Raw genomic sequence first — 19,499 nt, forward strand, 5'->3', positions numbered from 1 at the left:
TGGCAATCATCTAAGTTTCTTATCCTTCCTATTATCTTAGCATCATCAGCAAACATGTTCATATAATTCTGTATACCAACTGGTAGATCATTTATGTAGACAATAAACATCACTGGTGCAAGAACTGAACCCTGTGGTACTCCACTTGTGACATTTCTCCAGTCCGTTCCATTGCCTCTGATCACAGCCCTCATTTTTCTATCAGTCAGAAAATTTTTCATCCATGTTAGAAGCGTACCTGTCACTCCTCCAATATTTTCCAGTTTCCAGAACAACCTCTTATGTGGAAGTCTGTTGAAAGCCTTTTTTAGGTCCAGATAGATGCAGTCAACCCAACCATCTCTTTCCTGTAATATCTCTGTTGCTCGATCATAGAAACTGAGTAAATTCGATACACAGGATCTTCCAGATCGAAAACCATACTGTCTGTCTGATATTATATCATTTCTCTCCAGGTGTTCTACCCATTTAGATTTAATTATTTTTTCCAATATTTTGACTATTACACTTGTCAATGATACCGGTCTATAATTAAGGGGGTCTTCCCTGCTTCCACTTTTGTAGATTGGAACTATATTAGCCTTTTTCCACACATCAGCTACAACTCCTGTAAACAGGGATGCCTGAAAAATCAGTTGAAGAGGAATGCTGAGCTCGGGTGCACATTCTCTCAGAACCCATGGTGAAACTCCATCTGGACCAACTGCTTTGTTCTTACTTAGCTCCTTGAGCAATTTTTCCACTTTGTCTCTAGACACACCTATGTGCTCTATGTTGTTCTCTGGAATTCTTATTGTGTCTGGTTCCCTAAAGATTTAATTTTGTACAAACACACTTTGGAACTTTACGTTTAGTGTTTCACACATTTCCTTTTCATTTTCTGTGAATCTATTTCCCATTTTCAACCTCTGAATATTATCCTTTACCTGCAATTTGTTGTTTATAAATTTATAGAATAGACCTGGTTCTGTTTTACATTTGTCTGCAATCCCTTTTTCAAAATTTCTTTCTGCCTCTCTCCTCACTGCTGTGTAGTTGTTTCTCGCATCTTTGTATTGCTCTTATGTTTGGGGGTTTGGCCTCTTCCTATATTGATTCCATGCTTGTGTCTTTTGATCTCTGTCCCTCTTGCAATTTCTATTGAACCAATCCTGTTTCCTATTTCTGCATCTGTGCTTTGGTATAAATTTTTTTGTGCCTTTATCATATATTTCACAAAACTTGACATACATCTCATTCACTTCCTTGCCTAGCAACAAGTCTGTCCAATTATACTCACTAAAAAAATTTCTAAGGTCACCATAATGTCCTCTCCTGAGGTCAGGTTTTTCAACTGCTTCAACCTCCTTATTTTGTTCCAGATTATAACGCATTGCATACTTTATTCCCAAAAAGACATGGTCACTTTTACCCAAGGGAGGAAAGTACTGAATGTCAAATATCTCTTCCACCTTCCTGGTAAATATCAAATCTAGCATGGAGGGAACGTCCCGTTCCCTCATCCTCGTAGCTTGTTTAACATGTTGATACAAGAATGTTTCCAGGATGAGGTCTACAAATCTACAGGTCCAAAAATCTTCTATTTTAGCTTCATATGCTTCCCAGTCTATGGATTTCAAGTTGAAGTCACTGACTATCAACAGTCGTGATCTATTGTTATCCGCTCTCGCTACAATCTCTTTCATTATTGTTATAAGACCTTTTCGTTTACTATCTAGCTCCTCCTTTGACCATGTGCTGCTTGGCGGTGGACTATATGCATTTACGATCATTAGCTTATCATCCTCATGGCAGATCTCTAGTGCTATTATGTCAACTTCTTGTGGATTGGCAGTCATTATTTCATTCACCTTTAGGTGCTCTTTCACCAGCACAGCAATGCCACCACCTTTCCTAATTTTTCTGTCCTGTCTCCAAATAGAGTAGCCCCTTGGGAATATGAACTCATTTAAAATAACATCTTCAAGTTTTGTCTCCGTGAGTGCAACAATGTCTGGTGTCTGCAGCTGTATTACATCACTTAACTCCTGTATCTTCGATCTCACCATCTATGTTGGTGTATGCAATCTTCAGGAACTTGTTCCCCCTCTCCTTATTCTTCACTCCCCCTCTCTCTATTGATTTTGTTGGTTTGCCTTTATGTACCACTTTACTGGTCTGCCTACCCCTATCACTTTGTAGAAAAAAAATTGATTTCTTCTTCATTCCTGCTCTTATTTAAATGTTTTGCCTCGGCGAGGTTCAGTTTCAGCTTCTCTGTCTTCTTTTGAAAGATCTCGTTTTAACGACCACACTTTCCCATCCTCATCACTTTGTAATTTTCTAGCATTCCTTAGTACTTCTTCCATCTGTTTGGCACCGTTTAGGGTGATCCTCAAAGGTCGATCTTTCCCTTTTATGTATCTGCCTATTCTCATGTAGTCGCACACATTCTCTATGGTAGTAAGACCTTCCACGAGGCCAACAATTTTATCTACTACTTTCTCTTCTTCTACAGTTCTTTCTGACCTAGATGTTATCTCTTTTTCTTTGCAACCAAAGATTATCAGGGACTTACTCCGATCAACTGTGTTTTGCACCAACTTCGGGTAAGATGCCAATTCCTTTCTCACTTCCAGCCTAATGTTTGTTTTATCTTGATTGCTGCAGTGTTTGGCTTCCTTTACTGCTTCTTCAACTTTTTCCTTCTCCTTGGCCACTTGTTCATAGGTGAGTTTCATATCTTTCTTGTACTGTTCTATTCCCTGTGTAACTTCCTCCATCTGTGCTGACAAAAACTGTTTCTCCTGTTGAATTTCCTTACCGAACCTATTGTAGACATTTATGTTTAAATTTCCATTAACTTCTTCCAAAGCTACTTTTAAGCATTTATTTTCTTCTTCCATGGCTTTGCAATTTGTTTTAAATTGATTCTTATCCTTGCGCAAGTCTTTCACTAAACCCTCAAGACATAAAACTTTGCTATTCAAATGGTCATTACTTTCTTTCAATTTACTAATTATTTCTACATGAGAGTTCACTATAGTATCTAATTTTACCAACTTGTTGTATAGGCTGGTTATATCAATGCTTTCTTCATTGAATCCCACAAAATCAAGCTCTGTTTTGTTTTTCCTTTGGCCGGTGGCCATCTTGAGTGTTCTTCTCTGCACTGGAAACACTAGGGCAACTTTTTCTCATCCAATTTTTCACTTCCCTTGGCACATTCCTGTTATCTCACCTATTTTTCAAAAGCATTATACCTTTGTTCTCTGGGACACCACTCACTATCATCAACCTGTACTACAATACTTAGGATTATTGAAATATGCTGGAGCTCCTCTGAAGCAAGTGTGTGTGCACATGTATGTGTGCATAACGCACGTGTAATTACCTAAGTGTAGTTAGAAGATGAGAGCTACGCTCGTGGTGTCCCGTCTTCCCAAGCACTTTTTGTCATATTACGCCTTGAAACTACTGATGGTCTTGTTTCAAAGTATTGTATGACAAAGAGTGCTGGGAAGACGGGACACCACGAGCGTAGCTCTCATCCTCTAACTACACTTGGGTAATTACACTTAGGTAATTACACGTGCGTATGCACACACACATGTGCACACACACTTGCTTCAGAGGAGCTCCAGCATATTTCAACAATCTTAAGTATTGTAGTACAGGTTGATGATAGTGAGTGTGTGTAACATACCTTGTGTGTATGTGTATATGTATAGGTATGTGTATGTGTATATACATAATGTGTGTGTATATATGTGTGTATACTTTTTCTTTCGGAAAGGGCTCTGTTCCCGTCTCTGTTAGACGAGATGCTGGGGGTCAGCTTGCCTCTGTTGGCTCTCGCTTGGTCTCGCAGTTAGTGGAGCGCTTTTGGTTGTCTTCCGGCCTCTGGTGGCAGCGGTGGACGGCTTCTCCCCCTTTGGGGGGTTCAGGGCTGGCAGGGTGGGCTTCTTCCCCTGCGCTTCATCATGTCATCTTAGTGGGTGCGTTGGACGTGGTCGTTCTGCCCCGTCCTTCTGGGGTTCCCGTCTGCTCTATGTAGACATGGGCCTGTTGAATCTGTGGTTCTTCTGGACTTCTACAGTCTGTGCCCTGGATTCTATGCCCTCATCGCAGGATTGTTGTCTCCTGTCCGGCTTCTGTTGGGGCCGGGTGCCTGGAAGGTGGCCCTGGATCTCTAGGTCAATTCTTGGCATGTTCCTCTCCACTTTTCCGGGACTGGCACAGTTGGTGGTAGGGCTACAGGCCCCACCACCACCGTTTTTGTTGCCTTCCCTATTTTGTAATTGGCACTAGGTGTATTTACTCATCTTTACCGGATCTTGGTGCCCTGTCCGAGTCTGCTTGGGATTCGGTGTCTGGCCTACCTCAAAGACTGGCTGGTGTGGGCTCCCAGACGGTTCACTTGTCTGCTTGCCAGTTGTGTGGTTCTTTCCAGATCGCCGGGTTTGCTTTCCTGGTGATCTGGAGGCCGTTCCATCTGTTTCCGTCCTGGGTTCGGACCTGGCTGGGCTTTGATTAGAGCTATTGGGGCACTCCTAGTCTTTCCCTCCAGAAGTGTTGCTGCGGCTGTGGTCCCGCCATCGGCTGTTCATGAGGGGGTCCCGGGTTGCTCGGCAGTTGCTTGAGCAGTTGTGCGGGAGTCTGAACTTCGACGTGCTGGTCTGCCCGCTGGGTCGGGTTTGGCTTCGGCGTCTGTTTGGTTCCTTCAGAGACTCCCTTTCCGCCTCTCTTGCAATCGTTGGGTTCGTTCCTCCGGGGATCTTGTGTTGGTGCTGTGTCACCAGCTTCCTCTTTGGGATTTTCGGGGTTCCGTGCCTTGGCACCTCCTCGAGCCTTCGCTCGATGTGTTCACGGACGGGTCATCTCTCGGCTGGGGCTTTGTGACCAGTGCTCACCAGGTCGGCCGGGGATGGTGGGATCTGTCCGTCCGTCGGGCTCACAGCACGGTTCGGGAGTTCGTGGTTGTCTGGTTTGCGCTTCGGAGGGGTTTGGGTCACTCGGCGCTCTACCATTCAGCTCTATTCGGACTGTTCTCTGGCGGTTCTTTGCCGAAACTACAGGGTTTTTCTTAGGTGTTTGACCTTTGGTGTTGGTCTCTTAGTGTGGCTCGTTTGCTGGATTCTCGGGGTTTGGCTAACCGTGAGGTTCATGTCTGGGGTGTGTCCTGCGTCCTGGTGGACAGCTGTCTCGGTTCATTCCTCTGTTCGCGGATTAGCCAGTCATCGCCAACTCGTTTCGTTGGCTCTGCTGGACGTATGGACTCCTGGCCATGGACGTCTTCAAGTTGGTGTGGTCTAGGCATCGCCCATTCTATGTGGCACCCTTACCTGCCTACGAGGCGTTCACGGTGGATGCATTTCGGCAGGACTGGTTGAGGTGGGGGTATCTGGTCCTCTTCTCCCGGTCCAGCTGTTGCTTCAGGTTCTGTCTCGGTTGGAGCCCATTCCCACGAGAGTAGTCCTTATGGTCCCTTGGTGGTCGGCCCAGCTTTATTTTCAGACGCTGCTTGATAGGTGTCCGAACCCTGGGCGCTTTCCCGCGGCTCCGCCTCTTTTGGCAGGTCGGACTGGTCCTGTACGTGACTGGTTTGGCCTTCTCCTCGGCTTCGCTGTCTGTGACGCAGGTATCACCATCTCTGTGGTGATCAGGTGGCTTTGTTGACGGTGTCCCACCTGCGAGCTTCATCTCGGCGACAGTATGACGTACCTGGTGTTTCTATGCACCTTTTTTCTTGCTCTTTGTAGGTTGTCTTCTCTTTCGCATTAGGTTGTCTTGTCCTTTCTTGGGTTTTCAGGACTACAGTTAATTGATGTTTCTTACTGTTGCTTCGTTTTGTGCGGCACTGGCGGAGCCGCTCCGGCTTGCGTTCGGGGTGGACGTCATATCTGCCCCGTTTCGTACACTTTCTCGTGTTTCGATTCACCTCCGGCCTGCTCAAGCGTCGCTTGAGCCGTCCTAGTCCTTGATCAGGGTGCCTTCTTATCTTCTCCTCAGTTTGTGGTAGCCCCTTCGGTTCAGGTTTCTGCTCTTTGGTACTGGTGGTAGATTTGTACGTATGCAGCCCTTCTGGTGACGGTTGAGACGGCTGCTTTCCGGAGCGGTTCTTGGGTTATTGATGGTTGATTGGTTCGGCCAGGGTGAATCCTGTGTTGTCCGGTTGCGCTTTTTGCTGTTACCTGCTGTACCGTGTCTGGGGATGTGCTTTGGGTTGATCCGGTTCCCCTCGTTCCGTTTCAGGGCTCAGGTCTCCCAGGTCGTCCGCAGAGTTTTTAAGTCTTAAAGCCTGCGGTCTGTCCTTGCACCTGTGCTGTTCGGACGTTTGCAGCTTTTGCTGCTGTGTTGGTGACGTCTAGGGCTCATTTCGGGCGCAGGGATTTGAGGGGTGCACAGGTTCTTGGCCGCCCATTCTTTATGCGCATCTGCTCCTGTGCGTTCTTGTTGCCTTGGGTCGCAGGTTGCAGCCTGTTGTCTCAGCTTCGCGTTGCGGAGTTTGTGGCGGCCGCCTCTCAGGTCAGCTATTTCTTTTATTCTCTTTGGGTATGAAGCTCCAGGGTGTCGTAGGGGCTCTCCACAGAAAACCAGCGTTGAATGTAATGAAATGCCATTTTCTGGGTGAGACCCGGAGGCTCCCCGGCAACCCTCCCTCCCTCCGGTCGGCGGTTTTTCGCGTGTTTTGACATCCAGCCTCAGAACTGATGGGTGGATAGCCGGCATGGGAGGTCTGGGGCTCCCCCTTCCCCCTCCCGGGGAGGGGGGGAGCTGCACAGACAGCGGCGTGGTGATGTATGACGTCATACTAGTTTCCTTGTTTCCTGTTGAAGAGTTCTATCCACTAGTTCGGCTTTAGGTATCAATTTTCACCAGAATAGGGGTTTGTTTTGGAATGCTTACCTTTCTGGATGCTTGACTCGGTCGATGGCAGACATAGAATGCTTCCTACCACACGGGGGTTTCTATAGGCCATTGCTTCCCTTGCCTCTCTGAGGGGGCCAGGTTCTGGCCGTGGTCCCCGGTAGGCCCTAGAACTCCATACACATGACTGATGCCAAAGTCTGACATTAGCATATCAGCCGGTAAAGCTCCGGGGAGCCTCCGGGTCTCACCCAGAAAATGGCATTTCATTACATTCAACGCTGGTTTTTTACAAATGCTACTTTGTGCAAGAGCTGGTGAACTGGGGCATTTCTAATAGCTGTCTTCTCTAGGTTCATACCTTCCCTGAACACAAAATTGAGAAATGGGGTGATGATGTATGTTTTGATATTGATGTTTTCATGTTGCTAGGCGTGTAGAGTGGGAAATTGGAGGAGAGGGAGAAGAGGAGACAGTAACCCAAAAATACCAACGTTTGCAATGTGAAGTCAACCAACTCGTAGAGGAAATACAAGCTATCAAGGTAAGCTATTTATTAACAGTAAAGTATTACTTTGAAGTTATGAAATAATTTCATATTACTGAAGTAGTTGAATCTTGGCCAGACAACTAATTGATGTATACAATTCATAATTAAGTTTATTATGGTCCTTTTGTTATGAATAATATACTGAAAATGATACTGGAGAAAACCAGACTGGACTCTTATTTTGGTCCAGTAGCACTCGATCTCTGTGACTTGTGTGTAGTGCACACAGTTACCATCACTCTGTGTGATGAGAGGTGACACCCCTTGTGTCAACACTTGCATCAGAGGAGCTCCAGGATATTTCAAAGTTCCTAAGTATTGTAGAACAGGTTGATGATAGTGAGTGGTGTCCCAAGGAACATAAAGGTGTAGTGCTTTTGATAAGTAGGTGAGATAACACGAATGTGCCAAGAGAAGTGAACAAATTGGATGAGAAAAAGTTGCCCTAGAGTTAATAGTGCAGGCGATGACATTCAAGATGGCCACTGGCAAGAAGAAAAAATAAAACGGCTATATTTTGGGGGTTTCAATGAAGAAGGCATTGTTATAAGCAGTCTACACAACAAGTTGGTAAAATTAGATATTATAATGAACTCTCAGGTAGAAATAATCAGCAAATTAAAAGAAAGTAATGATCACCTGAGTAGCAAAGTATTAGGTTTAGAGGGGTTAGTGAAAGACTTGTGCAAGGACAAGAATCAGTTGGAAACAAATTGCAAAGCCATAAAGCCATGGAAAGCAATTAAACAGAAAAACTGATTTTGTCAGTACAGGCGGAGGAAGTTACACAGGGAATAGAACAGTGCAAGAAGGATATTCATCTCGCCTATGCACAAGTGGCCAAGGAGAAGGAAAAAATAGAAGAAGCAGTAAAGGAAGCCAAACACTGCAGCAACCAGGATAAAACAAACATTAGGCTGGAAGTCTGAAAGGAACTGGCATCAGATCCTAAATTGGTTCAAAACACAGTTGATTGAAGTAAGTCCCTGATAATTTCTGGGGGAAGCCCCTTCGGCTCCTGGGATGTTGGGATGTGTGTGTGATGCAGCTTCATGTGCAGGTTTCTTCCCTTTCGACTGCATTAGTCACGGAGGATTTGTGTACGCGTGGCCTGCTGGCTTCAGCCCTATGTTTCTTCTCTCTCCTTGAGCTGTCCTCGGATTGACTTGAGGTGGATGTGGAGGAGCTTGGGGTAGCCTCTGGGTCTAGTGCGTTGCCCTCGGCGCCAAGTGCATCGTCTGCATTGTTGAAGCTGTTTGTGTCGCTCCTGAGGGATGCGTTCTAGCCTTTTTTTTTTTTTGCTTCTTGACTCGCATGTAGACAGGCTGTGCTCACTTCTTCCTTGGAATCTGCTTGGGCCCAAGCTCTTAGATTGTCTTTGCCCTTTTGTCCGTTGCTATTTGCCGAGTCTGCGCTTGTGCAGTATCTGCAGGCATTTTCAGCTAGTTGCCATCCAGTTAAGTTTGTTATTCCTCTGGGGGTTCGTTTGGGGCCTTCCCAGTAGGGTCATGCCAGGGCTCGGGGGTTCTTCCCGTTGTGGTAAGCCAGTGATATCAGATTCGGTGCCATCTGTTTGTATTCAACACAGGGATCGCCCTGTGCACTATTTAGGTGCTCGTAAGGTGCATCGATTCTTTTGCGGGTTGTTTCTTTGACAAGGTGGTTGAGGGGAGGAAAGCTCTGTTTGCTTGCACCTAGTCCCACGATTTATGGGCCTTTCGGGTTGTTTCGTGTGGCTTGCAGTGGTGTTGGGTGGCTCCTCCTCCTTCGAGGGGTTCGTAGCTGGCGGGGCAGGCCTCTTCTGTGCTCTGTCAGAATATCTCGGAGTGGGTTTGCTTGGCATCGTCAAAATGACCTCATCCCTCAGGTGGGTTTCCCACCCGTTTCCAGTCCTGAAACGGGACTGCGCGGACCTCTGGTTCATTCTGGACTTGTCCCGTCTGAACCCATGGGTTTATGGCCCCCTCCTTTCGGATGACTACTCTGTCCCAGGTCTGTTTTCTGTTGGAGCTTGGATGGTTTCCATGGACCTCAAGGACGTGTATTGACATGTCCCGATTCATCCGAGGTTTAGGGACTGGTTCGGTTTTGTTGTGGGGCATCAAGGTTACCGCCTTTTAAGCCGAATTGAAGGCAACGGTTATTGTTGTCTTCCATTCGGCTTGAATTTGGCGCCTTGCGTTTTCACACAACTTACTCGGGTTGTGGTGGCTTGCCTGCATCTGTTAGGTGTTTAGGTTCTGGTCTACCTCAACGACTGGTTGGTTTTGGGCTCCCAGCCAGTCCGCATGTCTGCTCGCCTGAGATTTGGTTATTTCCTAGCTTGCCGGGTTCAGGTTCTTGGTTAACTGGCGGAAGTCCCACCTGGTTCCCCTCTAAGTTTCGGTTTTGGCTGGGTCTTGTATGGGACACTCGAACCGCTTCCTTGTCTCTTTCTCCGGCGACTCTGCTTCACCTGAGTTTCCACCTTCGTCTGTTCCTGAGGGGCTTCTGGATCACAAGGCGGTTGCTCAAGGATTTGTGCGGGAGCCTGAAATTTACCATGATGGTCTACCCGCTGGGTCAGGTGTGGCTTCGCCGGCTGTTCTGTTTCCTTCGAGAACATCTCTTCCTCCTCTCTTGTGACTGCTGAGTTCGGCCTCCGGGGGCTTTGTGTCAGTGGCCGTGTCACCGGCTTCCTCTTCAGGGTTTTCAGGGTTCATTGCCTTGGCACCTACCCTTGCCTTCGCTTGATGTGTTCTCGAACATGTTGTCTCTTGGCTGGGGCTTTGTGACCAGTGCTCACCAAACCGGCCAGGGACAGTGGGGTCCGTCCTTCCGTCAGGCTCACAGCACAGTGCAGGAGTTGGCTCTTTGGGGCTGGTTGCTTCGGGTGACTCATCTGTTGAGTTCTAGGGGTTTAGCTCTCCTGGCAGTTAATGTTCTGGGAGGGGGGTGTCCAGTGTCTTGGCGGATGGCCTGTCCTGCTTCTTTCCCCTTTCCACAGAGTGGACAGTCAATGCTGACTTGTTCAATTGGTTCTGCCGGACATTTGGGCCTCCAGAAGTGGACCTCTTGGCGTAGATGTGGTCAAGGCGTCTTCCAGCATATGTGGCGCCCTTCCCGACTGCGAGGTCATCTGGGTTGATGCCTTCAGGCAGGACTGGGCGAGGTGGGGTTACCTGTACCTCTCTCCCCCTGGTTCAGCTGTTGCTCCAGGTCCTAGCTTGCTTGGAGACCAGGGGAGAGTTGTCCTTCTGGCTCCTTGGTGGCCGGCCCAGTCTTGGTTTCAGGCGCTGCTTGCTTGTCCAAACCCGAGGGTCTTCCCGTGGCTCCGCCTCTTTCAGCAGATGGCTTCTTTTGCTCCATTCCGCAAGCTGTCTCGTGTGTTGTTTCACCTCCGGCCTGCTCATACGCTGCCTAGGCCGTCCTGGTCTTTGGACTGGGTGCTCTCTCTTTTTCTCTTTTCGTCGTTTTTTGTGGCCCCTTTGGTTGAGGATTGTTTTTCTAAGGCTCTTTACCTGTTGGCATTGGCCTCTAGGGGTCTGGTTGGGGAGCTTCATGCTCTCCTCCAGCGCAGGGATTTCTTCCATTTTGGTTATCTATCTTGAGGTTATCTTGAGATGATTTCGGGGCTTTTTCTAGTGTCCCCGCGGCCCGGTCCTCGACCAGGCCTCCACCCCTAGGAAGCAGCCCGTGACAGCTGACTAACTCCCAGGTACCTTTTTACTGTCCTAGTAGTAGGTTTGTTCGGCTGCAGCCGTCTCTTTCTTTTCTGGCAAAGAATGAGTGTTTTACTTTCCGGAGGGGTCCTTGGGATATTGATGCTTGGTTGGTCAGGCTGGGGATGCCTCAGGTGTTGTGTCCGGTTACGGCTCTCCGCCGTTATTTGCGCGCCACGGCTCTGGTGGCCGGGGATTCGCATTGGCTTGACCCAGTTTCCCCTTCTTTCCTGTTCCCGGGCATGAATCTTCCAGGTCGTCTGCAGGGTTATTAAGTCTATCCAGCCTGCGGTCTTTCCTCTTGCCCACGACGTTCGTAAGTGCTGCTTTGGTTGCCATCTTTGGCAGCATGTCTTGGTTTGACATTTGGGCATGGGGTTTATGGAGGTCGAACAGGGTCCTGGCTGCTCTCTACTTTGTCAATGTCCCCGGACTTCGTAGGGCCTGCATTGCACCTTGTAGGGCCCTCCCTCCCAGTGAGGGGGGAGGCCGCTGTCTGCGTTGCTGTGCAGACAGCGGCGTGGCAATGTGATGGTGTCATGCTAGTTGGTAGTTTTCATTTTGGGAGTTCTGTCCGCTTGTTCAGCTTTCGGTAGCGATCTTTTCAGCAGAATAGGTTTTGGTGCGCCTTCCTTTCTAGGTGCCAGACCCAGTTGATGGCACATAGAATGCTCCAACCACATGAAGGGGGGGTTTCTATAGGCCATTGCTCCTCATGCCTCTCTAAGGGGGGCCTGGTTCTGGCTCATGGTCCCCGGTAGGCAAGAACTCTATGCAGGTTGACTGATGTCAGAAAGCTAATATATACATATCACCCTGGATAGCTCCGGGGAGCCAACATCGCTCCGTTTTCTGGTCTCGTCCAGAAAATGGCGTTTCATTACATTCAATGCTGGTTTTCTGGAGGGGAGCCCCTTCGGTTCCCCGAGCTTATCCAGGCTGATATGCTAATGTCAGACTTTGGCATCAGTCATGTGTATGGAGTTCTGTGGGCCTACCGGGGACCACGAGCCAGAACCTGGTCCCCTCAGAGAGGCATGGGGAGCAATGGCTTATAGAAACCCCCGTGTAGTTAGAAGCATTCTATGTCTACCATCAACCGGGTCAGGCACCCAGAAAGGTAAGCGTCCCAAAACAAACCCTTATTCTGGTGAAAATTGCTACCAAAAGCCAAACAAGTGGATAGACCTCCCCCCCCCAAAAAAAAAAAAACGAGCAAACGAGCATGACATCACATGTCATCGTGCCACTGTCTGCTCAGCTCCCCCCTCCCCGGGAGGGGGAAGGGGGAGCCCCAAACCTGTGCGTCGGCTATCCACCCATCAGTTCTAAAGCTGGTGCTAGAGGCAGAGGTCGTGTGCTGTGGCTCCAGTGATTTTCCAGCACTGTGCTTAGTGTGGTGGCTGTCTTCCAGGGGTGCGAGAGCCAGGAGTTATTCTACAGTACTCGGACTGCATGAGCCTAGGGTTACCTTCCCTAGGTGCCCTGTAAGTACTGCCCTTGGGGCTTGGGGTTACCTTCGACAAGTTCCTTGTGTCCTGCCTCTGCTGTGCTGTTTAACTGCTCGATTTTTCGGCCGCCCTTTGGGTGCTTGAGTGTTTTGTCTCCCTTGTTTACCTTAGGGTAAGAGGCAGATTGCACTGGTGCAGGGTGCTGTGCAGCTCATTTTCACCATTCATAGCTGCCGGCTCTGTTCCTTTGGGTGCATTGTCCTCTTGCGGGGTTTTCTTTTTTTTTTTGTTTTTGCCTCGTGGGGGGTGGTGGTCTGCCTTGCTTTGCCCCTTGGTGACTGACCTAGTACGGTTTTCTTCTGGTGGTGCCTCCTGCTAGGTCCCCGTGAGTGTACACGTACCTGAGGTTCAGTTTTATTAAGTTGCTTGATAGTTTGGGTGCCGGTTAGCGGTACCATGCCTGGGATTCCCCGAGTGTGAGTTCTGTCTCAGGACTTTGGGAAACCCCAGGGAGACACGTGGGTTTGATGGATGTGACCCCGGAGTCCCTCTTCGCTTTGTGCGAGTTCGAGGGTTACTTGAGTCTGTCTCAGGGTGAGTTACATTGTTTTTGCCTCTGTCACGCTGCCTGTTGAGTTGGTGACACTGTCGACCCAGCCTGCGGGGTCGAGTCCTGCGAGTTCTGTTGCTTGCTGATGACTCTGTTTACCCAGTCTAATGATAATCTTTTATGGGTACAGGCTGTGCAGGCGTTTCATGTGCACTTTAGGTTGTTGCAACGCGCTCAGTTGGTTGTTCACCCGGATGTCCCGAGGCCGGCCCGTTTTGCTTATAGGGACCAGGACTTGGGGGTGGGGGGTTGCTTCGACCTTGGTTCAGTCCGCACCCCCTTGTCCTTCCCCTGTTGTGGTTCGTTCTGGTCCCTCACACTCCCCCCCCCCCCCCCTTGCATCCGGCCCCGAAACATCTGAGGGTTTCGGAGTTAGGGCAGGGTTTAGATGGTCTTGTTACTCGGGCAGTCTCGGGGGATGCTCTTTCCGATGTGGCGATGGAGGCATTTGAGTTTGATCTCCCAGCCGAAGCCTCCGGGTCTGACCAGTGGGCCCCCTTCCATCTGGCTTACACGGCTGCGCCGGCCTTTTCTTTAGAGGCCGGTGCTCTGGAGGATGACTTGGCCCCGGGTTCTGTGGAGGAGGATCCTGGGACGGGGGAGTGGCTGACTTGGGGGCCTTGGGCTTCGCTGGACCCCGCCTGGGTTTTTCTGCCCTCTGAGCGGGGCTTATTGTTACAAGGAGTGGGGTTCTCTTTTTTTCCCCCTCTGCGTACGAGTTGGATTTGGTGTCTGCCCCTCCCCGGGTTCAGTTCTGTGTTCCCCGGGTGCGTCGGTTCTGTCTTTCCGGAGGTTCTCGGCTTCCCACATCCAGCCGTGTGCGTTGCGGGTGGCCCTTGCGGCCTACTTCCTGCATGACCCAGATTACGCCTCGGTAATGGATCCGTCGTCTTTCAAGGTTTAGGACTTCGTTCCCTTTCTGCGTCTGTTACGAGGTTCCGGAGTCTTCCTGGCTGGAGGACTGTCCTGTGTTTGCCTTGGAGTTTGTGCGAGTAAGGTAACCTCCTGTGTTTGGTATTCCTTCTGTTGTTCCCGCACGCTTAGGTGGTGCGAGGCGTCAATGGTGGTTCAGGATTTCCTGGGGGGGCAACCTTGAGCACCTCAGAGTGCTTGTTTGCCCCTGCCCTTTCATGGGATGTTGGCGTCGTGCAGCTCCATGTGCCTTTCCTGGGATGTTGGCGTCGTGCAGCTCCATGTGCCTTTCTTGGGATGTTGGCGTCGTGCAGCTCCATGTGCGGGTTCCCTTCCTTTCAGCTTCGCAGGTTGCTGAGGACTTGTGCGCCTGGGGCCTCTTGGCTTCGGCCTTACGTTTCTTTTCCCTCCTGGAGCTGTCTTCGGACTGGCTTGAGGAGGATGTGGGGACGCTTGGGGCCATTCCTGGGTCCGGTGCTTTGGGCTCGGTGGCTCGCTCGTTGGCTACCTTGTTGAAGCTCTTTGCGCCGATCTTGCAGGATGCGGTTTCACTGTTTTATGCTTCCCAGCTCACGTGTCAGCAGGCGGTGCTTGCCTCCTCCTCTGGAATCAACCTGGGCCCTGGCTCTTAGGGTGTCTTTGCCATTTTGTCCTCTGCTTTTTGAGGATTCTGCCATGGCGCCCTATGCCTTCGCCCCCTATGTCTGATTTGTTGGTTCTCTGGGTGTCCCGGGGGGGGGGGGGCCTTCCGGGGAGGGGTCGTGCCGGGGCTCGGGGTTCCTCTCATCGGGGTACGCCATGGATACTAGTTACAGGTCTGGTGGCGCCTTCGAACCCGCGTTCGTATGGTTGGCGCGGTATTCGCTCTGTGCGAGGTTTGGGGTCTCGTAAGGGGCGCCGGCCCTTTCGTGGTTCGCCCCATTGACGGGGCGATGTGGAGGGAGGCTTGCGCTGTTCGCTTACGCCTGGTCCCACGATTTGTGGGCGTTTAGGGTTGTTTCCTTTGGCCTGCGATGTCGTTGGGTGGCCCCTCCTCCTTCGGGGGGTTCGGGGTTGGCAGGGCAGGCCTCTTTCCCTGTGCTCTGTCGGGTCATCTTGGAGTGGTTTCGCTTGGGCGTGGTTGAAACGACGACGTCCCTCAAATGGGTTTCCCGTCTGTTCACAGTACCAAAATGGGACTGTGTGGACCTGTGGTTCATTGTGGACTTGTCCGGTCTGAACCCCCTGGGTTCATTGCCTCTCCTTCCAGATGACTAAGCTGTCCCAGGTTTGGCTCCTTTTGGCGCCAGGCTCTTGGATGGTGTCCCGTCCATGGACCTCCGGGATGCTTATTGGCACGTTCCGATTCATCCGGGGTTCAGGGGCTGGCTTGGTTTTGTTGTGGGGCGTCAGGGTTGCCGCTTTCGTTGTCTCCCATTCGGGTTGAGCCTGGCACCTCGCGTTTTTACACGCCTTACCCAGGTCATTGTGGCCCGCCTGTGTCTCTTAGATGTTCGGATGTTGGCCTACTCAACAACTGGCTGGTTTGGGCTTCCAGCCTGTCCTCTTGTCTGCTAAGCCAGGGACTTGGTTCTTTCCCAGCTCACCGGGTTTGATTTCTTGGTGAACTGGAGGAAGTCCCATCTGGTTTCCTCCCAGGTTCGGACATGGCTGGGTCTTGTGTGGGACTCTCGGACGTCTTCCTTGTCTCTTCCTATGGAGAGTCTCTTACGGCTGCGGTCCCGCATGCACCTGTTTCTGGGGGGAGGGGCTCCTGGGTCACCCGGCGGTTGCTCGAGGGTCTTTGCTGGAGCCTGAACTTTGCGATGATGATCTACCCGCCGGGTCGGATTTGGCTTCGTCGGCTGTTCTGGTTCCTTCGGGGACATCCCTTCTGCCTCTCTCGCGATAGACCTGCCCAAGCATAACCAAACAAGTATTGCGTCAGCCAGAAAAATGATAGAATGAATTACGAGAACCTTCAAGTCCAGAGGTCCCATTACAATGATTGTACTGTAACCACGCGATTATCCGGGATTCGAACATCTGGAAAACGCCCTTATACAGCCAAAATCGTGAACGGATAAAATTATCTCAGTATCCAGCCAAAGTGGCCATGGGAGCTGGATAAAAGCTGGTTTAGCCGGATAAAAATTCGATTGTACCGTATTAATCCCGTCTGCCTGTGGCTCTAGATGCATGGTGGAGGAGGGGGTGGGGTGGGTGGGTAGTGTTGGGAGGGTGGGAGGGGAGCGTCGGGAGGGACCACCTGGGTACAGGAATTACCATTAATTTTAGAACAATTAATCATAGCCAAAAACAAATGAAATAAGTACTAGTAATTATGTAATAACAAATAAGTTTCCTAAAAGCAATGTGCACAGGCTGAAGTTTTCTTAAAAAATATTGTGAGTTTTTTCCCTCCTGGCGGCCTACGTAACGTGCTATAGCTGCCCCAAGTGGACCCGTCCAACACTGGTCAACCCATGTGCTCCCGTCCCTTGTGTTATACCACAGTCCTGCACCATTAGTGAAATATTTTTTTAAATAACTTTAATTTTCATAGTAACTTTAAACATTTATGGCCAAGACTATGGTAGCAGCATCAATCGTTCTGGAGGTGTCAAGAGGAAGAAAGTTGTCCTAGCAATTAAAGACAAGTTATATGTTGTTCAACCAGTGAGGAGCCACAGGCAAGCCAAGCGCCTTCAACAAGTGAGGCGCAAGCAAGCGCCTTTAACAAGTGAGGTGTCACAGGCAAGCCAAGCGCCTTCAACAAGTGAGGCGCAAGCAAGTGCCTTTAACAAGTGGTGTCACAGGCAAGCCAAGCGCCTTCAACAAGTGAGGCGCAAGCAAGCGCCTTTAACAAGTGGTGTCACAGGCAAGCCAAGCGCCTTCAACAAGTGAGGCGCAAGCAAGCGCCTTTAACAAGTGGTGTCACAGGCAAGCCAAGCGCCTTCAACAAGTGAGGCGCAAGCAAGCACCTTCAACAAGTGAGGTGTCACAGGCAAGCCAAGCACCTTCAACAAGTGAGGCCTCACAGGCAAGCCAAGCGCCTTCACCAAGTGAGGCGTAAGCAAGCGCCTTCACCAAGTGAGGCGCAAGCAAGCGCCTTCAACAAGTGAGGTGCAAGCAAGCACCTTCAACAAGTGAGGTGCAAGCAAGCGCCTTCAACAAGTGAGGTGCAAGCAAGCACCTTCAACAAGTGAGGTGCAAGCAAGCACCTTCAACAAGTGAGGTGCAAGCAAGTGCCTTCAACAAGTGAGGTGCAAGCAAGCACCTTCAACAAGTGAGGTGCAAGCAAGCACCTTCAACAAGTGAGGTGCAAGCAAGCACCTTCAACAAGTGAGGTGCAAGCAAGCGCCTTCAACAAGTGAGGTGCAAGCAAGCGCCTTCAACAAGTGAGGTGCAAGCAAACGCCTTCAACCAGTGAGGTGCAAGCAAGCGCCTCCAACAAGTGAGGTGCAAGCAAGCGCCTCCAACAAGTGAGGTGCAAGCAAGCGCCTCCAACAAGTGAGGTGCAAGCACGCGCCTTCAACAAGTGAGGTGCAAGCACGCGCCTTCAACAAGTGAGGTGCAAGCACGCGCCTTCAACAAGTGAGGTGCAAGCACGCGCCTTCAACAAGTGAGGTGCAAGCACGCGCCTTCAACAAGTGAGGTGCAAGCACGCGCCTTCAACAAGTGAGGTGCAAGCACGCGCCTTCAACAAGTGAGGTGCAAGCACGCGCCTTCAACAAGTGAGGTGCAAGCACGCGCCTTCAACAAGTGAGGTGCAAGCAAGCACCTTCAACAAGTGAGGTGCAAGCAAGCACCTTCAACAAGTGAGGTGCAAGCAAGTGCCTTCAACAAGTGAGGTGCAAGCAAGCGCCTTCAACAAGTGAGGTGCAAGCAAGCGCCTTCAACAAGTGAGGCCTCACAGGCAACCCAAATGCCCTCAACCAGTGAGGCTTCAGCAGCTGGCAGTCAAAACTAACTTAGCTTAATGAACTGTACAGTAATTTTAACTGTTAATTTTAGTGTTGTGTTAGTATAGGTTACGTAAATTGTTAAGAATTTTTCACTTCAAGATGTGTGGCATCAATCATGAAGACGAACACCAACAAGGTAAATTAAGGTTTCTAGTTGAATATTTAATAATTATATGTGGCAAGACAATTCAAATTATGTTGTTTGTAGTATAAAAATAGTTGGAAATGGTCACTTTTGGACTCGTAGGTGAAAAAGTACCATTATCCGAAAAATGTGATAATCCGGCTGGGGGTCCTTCCCATATAGTCCGGATGATCGAATGAAGACAGTGCTCTTCAAATCACTTGTGTTGTCCGGTCTTGAGTACTGCTCAGTATTTACTTCCTCCTTCAAAGCACGAGAAATTGCTGAAATAGAGGGAATACAGAGAACATATATGGCATGTATAGACGAGATAAAGCACCTAAATTACTGGGATTGTCTCAAAACTCTCCAAATGTACTCACTATAAAGGAGACGAGAGAGATACCAAGTAATATACACATGGAAAATACTGGAGGGACAGGTCCCAAATCTGCCCAGTAAAATAACAACGTACTGGAGTGAACGACTTGGAAGAAAATGCAGAATAGAACCAGTGAAGAGCAGAGGTGCCATGGGCACAATCAGAGAACACTGTATGAACATCAGAGGCCCACGGTTGTTCAACGTCCAACCAGCGAGCATCAGAAATATTACAGGAACAACTGTGGACATCTTCAAGAGGAAACTAGATTGTTTCCTTCAAGGAGTGCCGGACCAACCGGGCTGTGGTGGGTATGTGGGCCTGCGGGTCGCTCCAAGCAACAGCCTGGTGGACCAAACTCTCACAAGTCAAGTCTGGCCTCGGGCCGGGCTTGGGGAGTAGAAGAACTCCCAGAACCCCATCAAGCAGGTATCAAGTAGGGTTCGGCCTTTGGGCCTTGCGTCGGCTGCTGCATTGCCAGCTTCCTCTTCGGGGGTTCATTGTCTTTGCGCCTGCCCGGCCCCTCGCTCGATGTGTTCACGGATGCGTCGTCTCTCAGCTGGGGCTTTGTGACCTGTGCTCACCGTGCTGGCCAGGGACGGTGGGGTCCGTCCTTCTGTCGAGCCCACAGCATGGTGCGGGAGTTGGCGGCAGAGTTTGCCCTTCGGAGGGTTCGGGTTGCCTGTGGATCGACGATCTGGCTCCATTTGGACTGCTTCCAGGTGGTTCATTGCCTGAACCAAGGGGCGGTTCGATGCGGTTCTTGGCTCTTTGGCGCTGTTCGCATCGGGTGACTCGTCGGCTGAGTTCTCAGGGTTTAGCTCTCCTGGCTGTTCACATGTGAGGAGTGTCCAACATCTTGGCCGACAGCCTGTCTCGTTTCGTTCCCCTGTCCACGGAAAGGACGGTTGATGCCGACTCCTTCCGTTGGCGTTCCAAACATTCGGGCGCCCCGAGGTGGACCTCTTCGCAT

At 50.0% G+C, this 19,499-nt stretch overlaps 1 protein-coding gene across 2 annotated transcripts in view; it reads left to right on the forward strand.

Moving 5' to 3' along the window:
• Nucleotides 1-19,499, forward strand: part of LOC123757624 (dynactin subunit 2) — a 137,093-nt gene that overhangs the window by 22,959 nt on the left and 94,635 nt on the right. For both annotated transcript variants that reach the window (XM_045741452.2, XM_045741453.2), the window contains exon 4: nt 7,282-7,393. In XM_045741452.2, the coding sequence (XP_045597408.1) occupies nt 7,282-7,393 (112 nt within the window). The remainder of the gene's footprint in view (nt 1-7,281; nt 7,394-19,499) is intronic.

Source organism: Procambarus clarkii, chromosome 19 (assembly GCF_040958095.1).
Source record: "Procambarus clarkii isolate CNS0578487 chromosome 19, FALCON_Pclarkii_2.0, whole genome shotgun sequence".
Lineage (NCBI taxonomy): Eukaryota > Metazoa > Arthropoda > Malacostraca > Decapoda > Cambaridae > Procambarus > Procambarus clarkii.